Genomic DNA, 8,822 nt, shown 5'->3' with positions numbered 1-8,822 from the left:
TGTTTTGTATTTTTAGGGGTTCTTGTTGAAAATGTCATGTTTTGATTAATGTGATGGGATTTTGTGTTAGGAGAATTAAAGGTTGATTTGCCGACTGAAGGGTGGTTGATTGTGTCGGTAGAATAAAACTGATTTTTCTTTAATCCAATAAGTGGGGCAAAAAAAAAAAGAAGCAAATTATGAGATATGTAGTTGGATTTGTGTTTTGAATGCCTGTTGAGATTAAGGACTTTGCATATTTTTGGTTTTAGAATATTTAAATTGTAATTTATGCTATGAAGAGCAGAACCACATATAACGAGCTAAAAATGGTTCCTGAAAAGTGCTAGGCAGGATTGTATGATAAGCCTTTTGTTGAAATTTTGATTTGGTTCTCTAGAATGTTACTAGTGGCCGAATGAGTGAAGACATGAGTGGTAAGTAGTATTTGCGTGTATAGTATTAGCTCGAAGCAGCAACCCTTATGTTGAAGGGACATGGCATTGATCTATGTCTTACTTTTGGTGGCAGTTAGGAATTTATGGTTAAATTGTTGTTATGGGGTTATTCAGAGCTGATATGGGAAAGATGTCTGTACAAGTATCATTTTGACTCTTGGCTGTTGCAGAAGTGCGAGTAAACATATGACATTGCTTGATGATTACGAAAATTTATTTATTTACTTTTATATGAGAATGTATATTTTTGTACAATGTTGTCAGACTATAGTTATATTTTTGCTCTCTGACCGGTTTACCTTTGAAGTGCAAAGCATACCCATTTTTCTGATTCTTCTTACTATTATGAAGAATAGCATTTCAAAGTACTGGATCAAAACTTTCTGACAGAGATTGGTCCGTTGCACGTGTCATATGTTAGAGATTTCTATTTATAATGTGGTTGGGGGTCTGGTATCTCCTATTCTGGCGAGTGGAGTTATAGGCCACTTTTTTATAATCTTAAGGGGCACATCCTTTGTATTTGACTTCTGTATTGGGAAGCATGCGAGTTTGACTCTGTGCTGTCTTGTTTTCTGCTGTTAAGACTTAAGAGAGAGAAGTTTGTGAACTGTCTTGATGATAGGTTACGGTAGAAATTCTTCTGTAATGGCATAGTAGACAGATTCGCTCTCTTTGGAGGGTTTCTTTTACATAATAGAGGCTGCTTATGTCATTGAATGAATTTTTTATTTGTGAAATTTTCAGAGAACCCTCATTCTGATTTTTTGGTGAGTGTGTAGTCACAAGATAGGAAATGGTATATCTTTTCCTTGATTTGTGTGACTCATTATCTGTGGTGAAAACATTTAACTGTTTTCACATATGCACCCAATCAGATGCAATCATGTGAAGACTATTGTAATTTCACTTTTAGAAAGTTAGGAGTTATGAAATATTTTTTTTAATGAAAAACCATAATTGTACGATTCCTTTGTGTTTATGAGTTTTTTGGTAGTTTAATTTAGTTAATCTGAGTTACTAGGTTTTTTAGTGGCTCTTGAGTAAAACTACCAGAGATTTCATCTGTGCATTTGGCTGAAACTTTGAGTCATACCATAATGTTATATGTGGCACCTATTTTCTTTTGATGTTCATTTACCCGTTGCTCATGCTAGATTTTGACATTGTTTGGCTGGCTTATGGGTACTGAAGGAGCTCTTGATTTTCCTTTTTCTTTTTACCTTTCTGTCTACAACATTTCTATAAGCCACTGTAATATGGAATTTTAATAGTGTCACCATATGTTTATAAATCGGTTTGATATTCCTTTTGTGTACAGTCTACAGAAGGTATCCAACATTGACCAATCCTACTTGTTGGTCTCTGCCAACCTCCTCCCTTTGTAAAGAAGTTGTATTCTTTTTACTTTGTTAGTCAAACTTTCCGGCACCCCAGTTTTACTAAATTACTAATCAGTAAAGGGAGCTATACTGTTGTAAATTTTGTTCTGCATTCCTCATGGTCAATTCCACTTTCTAGTTACTTTGTCCTTTATTGTGGTTTCCTGTTAATAGATTGAAAAATATGAGCCTGCCTTTCAAAATTTTATCTTCTTTTTGTTGCAATTTCTTTATCAATTTTTTTCTGTCTTTCTTTATTTATTATTACCGTCTTCCTCTCTCCTAGAGCACTAGGAAATAGATTGAGACTGCATAACATTTGCTTTGAAATTTCCACATTTTGCATTACTTTCTAGCACTGAGCTGATGAAGATCTCTGTGTAATTATCTATGCTTCTGATTTGCTTTCTGCAGGTGGATGGAGAATTCCTGGACAGAGCTTTGACATCAAAACAGAGAAATGCTTATACTTCCGTACTTTTTTATGCTTCCTGGTGCCCATTTTCTCGCGATGTGCGTCCTACTTTTGAAGCCCTTAGTTCAATGTTCCCACAAATGGAACATTACACAATAGAACAATCTTCAGCCCTGCCAAGGTACTTACTGACATACTTGCAATATAATGGCTTTATTGGGTGTGATTTGTTGAATTTCTTACTTGTCAGTGTCCTTTTGGCTGGTCTGGTTAACAGATAGTCTGACAGAAAGATCATTTCTGTTAGATTGGCCTCATTTTGTGATTTTGATGACCTTATTTTGTTTGACATAAAATGTGTGGTGGGTTGCTGAGTGTTGTGATGGTACTATTAGACATAATATGCATCCTCAAGAAAGAAATATTTTTTCAACCTGTATTGATTTCTCTGTCCTTTCTTTTTTATTTCCTTTCTTTTTTGTTTTTAATTGGTTGTGTTAGAAAGAAGCAGCTTCAGTACATAGAAAACTTGTTTCTACTGATGGTGTGCCTGTCAGTCATGGAGAATGTCAATTGGTGAAAATGGAATTTGAACTTAGAGCTCTGCAGCCATTGTAGGCCCCCTCTAATTTCTGCTGGGAAGCGAGTTTATCATTTGCTACAATCCTTTGGCAGAACCTTTTTCTTTTTTTTTGGGGGCAGTTCTATTCAATACTTTTTCGTACTGAAAGATGATCAAGAATCCTAAATGGTTATGAAATTATGTATCAAATGTTCCTAATGTTGTTCTGTCTGCTGATATCGATGCTGCATGTTCTTGTTGCAGTATATTTTCAAGATATGGGATCCATAGCTTGCCCTCAATTTTTTTGGTGAACCAAACATCAAGATTGCAGTATCAGGGTCCAAAAGATCTGCATTCACTAGTACAATTCTATGAGAAAACCACAGGTAAAGGTCTCTTTCTCTCTGCCAAAAATTGCTTTTCCTGAGTACTACTTGTTTCTTTTGATTTCTACCTTTAAAGAATTGATATCAAGCTTTACTGAGTTAGAGGAAAAATGTGATCGGAAATCATTGATTATTGAAACTGCCCTTGTGGAACCTAAGAAGTTGTTTGTCCTTTAATCAATGTTCTATCAGGGCATACATCTCAAAAAGCCAGCATTTTTGATTCAGCTGAATTTGTGAAATCATGCTGTGTAATGTTCATTTCTGTGAATTTCTTCACCTCACTATTTATTCTTCAGGATTTGATCCGGTGGAGTATTTTGCTGAAGATGAATCAATCAGCTTGGAGAGGACTGACCACCCATGGTTTGTTTCGTCAACGAGGGAGATTATCCAAAGAGAACCCTATTTGGTATTTGCTGTATTGTTCCTTTGTTTGAGGGTGCTTGTATACATATTCCCAGAAGTGTTATCCCGTCTCAAAGCTTTCTGGGTCTCCTATGTTCCACACTTAAACTTGGAAATATTTGGTGAGACAAGTCAATTGTTTGGGCGTGCGCTTCACATGGTTGATGTTAGGAGGGTTTTGACAAAACTGAGAATCTGTAAGACCAGGAACTTTCGTGAAGGTGCAAAGAATGCGCGGGTTTGGGCATCTTCCTTGGCTTCAGTCTCCTTAGGTGAATCTTCATCAACTAGGACATCATCCTAAGGTGAAACTTTGCCATAATAAACGAGCCAAATCAGGGTAGAAGGAGCTTATTAATCAGATAGTGTACTGCAGACTGACGAGACGTTCTGGCCGGTGACATCTCTCTCTTGTTTAATGTTTGTCTTTGAGTTTTAATTATAGTGATCATAGCTGAAGCTGTTGTCCTTGTTTGAGTTGGGGCCTTTTTGAGAAGGAAGCAAACAGGCAATGTAAATTTGAGAACAGCTCACTTTTTTGTGTATATTATTTTTTCCTTTGTGGAACTACATTACACATGAGTTCAATGTAATCTTATTAACCCCTGCTGTTGCTGTCGCTGCTCCTCCTCTCCGACTCTCTCACAACACGCACACACGTATAGGGATTGACTTCTAATTTCGTGCCAAAATTTAGTAGGCATTCCTACAATTGAGCAATCTTGAGATATGGCTTGTAACAAGTTGCCTTTCGATGGCAGACCCGCTGATGTTGAAATATTATTGCATTATTATGCATTAGGACCACTTTATCTTGGCTTTAGCTTGCTTGCCGGCAATTGAAACAGTGATTAACGTAAAAATGGGTTGGTTCTAGGAAAAATCGGTTCTTTTGAGCTTTGATCTTTCTCATTGGCTAATTTGAACTCCGAAATCACTTAAGAAGATGGTTTGCAAAATCTTCTGTTATTATGTTCTCTAGTCTGTACAAATCATCTCACTCAGCAATTGCAATTGATCAACCATCGTATCAGTTAATCTTGAACGGTTGTTCAAAGCCAAATTGACAAGCAAGAGCAAGGCTAGATAGCTGACAAATATTTGGATACCTCCACTCAATGTGCACTCAACATATTCGAGCTGCACTAGGGTAACTCTTCCACCACAGTAGATTTTACCAATTAATAGTGTCAGATCTTTTGCCTGTAATCAATATCATCATGATATAATAATACGTGACTTAGGTTGGAGACTTGGAGTAATACATCATTTTAAAAAAATTAAAAAAAAAAATCAGTAACATATTTTTAAAAGGAACCAATTACTAATAGTGCAGTAAAGATACTTCCACTCAACGTGCACTCAACGTATTAAAGATCCATTAGGATACCTCTTCCACCATTATAGTAGTTTTGCTAATGTCAAATCTTTTACTGTAATCAGCATCATCATGATACAAGACATGATTTGAGTTGGAGTAATACACTTTAAAAATGAATCACTCATTAATATGGTAGTAAACCACATATTTTTTTTTTCCATGTGAATAAGAATAACTAATACGTGCACACAATATGCCACCTCACATTTTAAAAAGGAATCGCATGTTAATTGGACAATAAATCACATATCTTCTCACACGTGGGAAGAATTTTGAGTCCCCTTATATGGAAAATTCATCACATTTTAAAAAGAAAGCACTAATTTATAAGATAATAAATTACATATCTTCTTACATGTAGAAAAGAGTTCGAGTCCTCTTATATGATAAATTTTGCTTCTCATCCAAGACATAAAGACTCGAACCTATTTTTAAACCACATAACTCTTCACTTCACAGGTGGAAAGAAGTCCAAGTGTCCTTATATGGTAAATTCATCACATTTTAAAAATGAATCACTCATTAATAGGACAGTAAATCACATATCTTCTCACATGTGGGGAGAAGTTCAAATCTTCTTATATAATAAATTTTACTTTCCATCTAGATATAGAGAGTAGAGACTCGAACTTATTCACATATATACTACAAGGAAAGTGGTGTACCATCCAACTAATGGGTGGTTCCTAATAAATTTTACATTCAAATAATCCAAAGTAGATGTGTCTACAAGGATGGTTGTATGCTAATTCTAAGAGAAGCAAAGGATTTGAGTCATTTGACTCAAATTGTGGAACATTGGTGGAAAAAGTCAATTAAGACACCGGCCCATGCACAGTGGTGGGTGGGGCTATCACTTTTCCCTATTTCTTTTTTCTTCTAAACCTCATCCTGTCAATATCATTCCAAGCAAACTCTTACAAGCAATCTGACCTACACTCTTTTTTTTTTTGGCCTTTTTTTCTTTTTCATATCACAAGAGTAACGACACTAATTAAAGAATCTCTCTTCTGGTAAAAAGAAAGTTCCATCACTCTCTCTTTAACAATTAACATGTATAAATTAAGAAAAGAAAAGGTTAAAGGATACATATATAAATTAAGAAAATAAAAGGTAAACAGATACAAATTCTCTATCAAACTTTTTTTTCAATTTTTTGGTTACATTTTTTCAATTTACTGTTATATTTAACCTGCAATTTGGAACCCGAATAAAAGAATTCAGAAATATAAAAGAAATTTTGGTATTTTTGAATTAAACGTTTTCATATCCTGGTTATGTGCGAAATTTAAACTCTTTATTCATTATATGCTTTTAATAGATCTTAGTAATTAAAAACTCAACTGATAACCTTAAAAAATCTCTGCCTCAGTCTGGCGGGGGGAACTATTCTTTACCCTTAGTTGAACATATACTTCTAGTTCAAATTTATCCAAAAAGATAATAAAGTAATCAAAACTTGTAAATTTAGTAACGAGTAAAGAATTGGAAAGAAATATCTAGCAAAAACAAGATGGGCCCCCCAGTTGGACCTCTCCTCCATTGTCGTCTTTAGAGAGGATAAGCTCTCAATCAAACTCCCTCATAATTTTCTCACTTAATGGCTTCAACTTCAATCTGTGATTGAATTAGTCATTAGGACACCCTTGGTGGTGGCCTTGCTAGCTCTTACTTCTCGAAATTCCACCTAAACAAACATACAAAACTCACCATCTTTGATCCAATAATTCATCAAATCAACAATACAAAAGATCCCACTTACAAAAACCCTCTCTTTGATTAATTTCCTCAAGAGGGAAAAAAGAAAAAAAATGGACTACGAAGAAGAGTGGGAATTCCTTCCTGATTCCAGGTTTCTTGATTTTCCGGAAAATCCTGATGAGAAGAAAATTTTATCAGGAAAACAGAGGAGTTTGAATCCGAAAAGTGTTTTCGACATGAACTACTTCATGTGTCCATCACCAGAATCCAAGAAAATCATTGAAACACCATCAGGAAATTCTTCCAGGAAAGTGACCGCCAAACAGCTTGTGCCAGTTCCAATTCAGCTGGAGCCAGCAGCAATTCTGAAGGAAGGCCACCAAGATCCTGAAGCTGATGATGATTATCAAGTCATCGTCAAGAAACCTACAGCAATCACTGACAAGATCAACGGGTCTAATAATAATAATAGAGGATCCATTGAAGCCGATCAGGATGCTGTACTCTCCCAAGTTTTCTTCAAGAAAATGAAGGAAAATGAATTTGTCGACATGAAAATATTGGACTCACCAAAGTCCCCTAGAAATAATATCATCCCTCAGATTGATGCTGCAGCAACATTCAGTGATCAATCCTCAATCGATAACATGACTTGTTCTCCAAGGAAGAAGAAGATCGAAGATCAAGTAAGCTGGAATGATGAAGTCCTGGAGAATGATGATGGCCTTGGCCTCAATTTATGGAAGTGGAGCTTAACTGGGATCGGAGCTATTTGCTCTTTTGGTGTTGCTGCTGCTACCATATGTGTTCTCATTTTTGGAAACCAGCAAAAAAACAAACATCATCACCAGAACCAGAATCAGAAGCTTCGATTCCAAATTTACACTGATGACCAGGTGGATTCCAAATCTGCAGTAATTTTGTTTGTCTTTTCATTTTTCTTGATGTGTCATGGGATTTTTACAACTTAATTGTTATTTTTTTTTTCCAGAGAATTAAGCAAGTGGTCCAGCATGCAACAAAACTGAATGAAGCAATTTCAGCAGCGAGAGGGGTCCCAATTACAAGAGCTCACATAACCTATGGTGGCTATTATGATGCTCTTTAAAGCACTGCATTTGTTGAATTGGTGCTGGAAGATTCCTATTAGTTCTAAAATATTTGTGCAGGGTCTCTGTGTCTTGCAAATAACGAGGCTCTTTCAATACTTGGGGTTTGCTAGTATATAGATTCTGAACCATGTTTGTAATTCAAGATACCATGTTGTTATGTTATAGCATGTGACGCATGTATGTTATAGAATGCTGTTAGAAAGTAATTGGGTTCTAGTAGTGCATTCTGTTCTGGAAGTTCTGATCTCAGTGAGTAGTTGTCTAATAATCAAGCCCTAATAAAATTATCATAAAAAAGCAGGATCAATATGATGGCGACAAGTGGAACTTAAACAAGCTAACGAGATGAAATGATTAAATTTCTTATTATAAGATGAATGTAAGCATTAAGCAACATTGCTTCTAGACATTTTGTTTTTATCTTATCTTCATCCTTAATCTTTACTATAAATAATGTATGACGGTTGGCTAAAAACCATTAAGAATATTAATGTTGGTGAATCTCTCACCTAATTGGCAGTTAAGAAGCCCTCATCTTCAGTTTCCCATTTTTTTATTAAATTGATTGACCTCACCTAATTGATCATCCAACAAAGAGGAGGATAAGCACCTTATCAGACCCGGCAAAATGATATCAAATTTTACAAAACAGGAGAAGATATTTTTTTTAAAGTTCTTCACAGCAAAAGAAAATGACCCCATGGAACGTCAAAACCATCCACACCAATGGAGATTTATTGAGACATGACCCACCGGGAAATTTATTACATCATTATATAATAACAGAGCCCCGCTATCTTGTGGACACAAAAAGGTGGCACGGCCTTCGCCAGTAATAGCGATGTGATACAACCAATTGGAATTTTGTGCTGCGTTCCTTGTACAAATGTAGGCTTGAGAATCGTTCAAGATAGTGGAGTGGCTGCTGAGGTGGGCTTGCCAGGCACGGACGGATGCTAGCTGCTACATCCAAAAGCTAAAGATTTCAGAATATGGTCAATAATTGGATTCCTGAATCTACGTATTAGTTGGCCA

At 35.8% G+C, this 8,822-nt stretch overlaps 2 protein-coding genes across 2 annotated transcripts in view; both read left to right on the top strand.

The window, feature by feature from the left end:
- The window catches only part of LOC18047325 (5'-adenylylsulfate reductase-like 5), a 5,506-nt gene extending 1,151 nt beyond the window's left edge, over nucleotides 1-4,355 (top strand). The window contains exons 2-4 of the mRNA XM_006443371.2: nucleotides 2,234-2,415; nucleotides 3,061-3,185; nucleotides 3,485-4,355. Coding sequence (XP_006443434.2) covers nucleotides 2,234-2,415; nucleotides 3,061-3,185; nucleotides 3,485-3,897 — 720 coding nt within the window. The 3' untranslated portion in view covers nucleotides 3,898-4,355. The remainder of the gene's footprint in view (nucleotides 1-2,233; nucleotides 2,416-3,060; nucleotides 3,186-3,484) is intronic.
- Nucleotides 4,356-6,443: 2,088 nt separating this feature from the next.
- Nucleotides 6,444-8,003, top strand: LOC18047324. Its single transcript, XM_006443370.2, has 2 exons — nucleotides 6,444-7,571; nucleotides 7,667-8,003. The coding sequence occupies exons 1-2, from the start codon at nucleotides 6,786-6,788 to the stop codon at nucleotides 7,781-7,783; spliced, it is 903 nt and encodes a 300-aa protein (XP_006443433.1). The 5' UTR covers nucleotides 6,444-6,785; the 3' UTR covers nucleotides 7,784-8,003.
- The last annotated feature ends 819 nt before the right edge of the window (nucleotides 8,004-8,822 follow it).

Source organism: Citrus clementina, unplaced genomic scaffold (genome assembly GCF_000493195.1).
Source record: "Citrus clementina cultivar Clemenules unplaced genomic scaffold, Citrus_clementina_v1.0 scaffold_3, whole genome shotgun sequence".
NCBI lineage: Eukaryota > Viridiplantae > Streptophyta > Magnoliopsida > Sapindales > Rutaceae > Citrus > Citrus x clementina.
Note: the sequence above shows the minus strand (reverse complement) of the source record. Positions and strands in the feature narration are given on the sequence as shown.

Bases quoted from the DNA above. Each gene is read 5' to 3' on its own strand.
- LOC18047324 (XM_006443370.2), top strand. From the start codon at position 6,786: ATGGACTACGAAGAAGAGTGGGAATTCCTTCCTGATTCCAGGTTTCTT. The intron at 7,572-7,666 runs GTGGATTCCAAA...TTTTTTTTCCAG, and splicing joins AAATTTACACTGATGACCAG to AGAATTAAGCAAGTGGTCCA.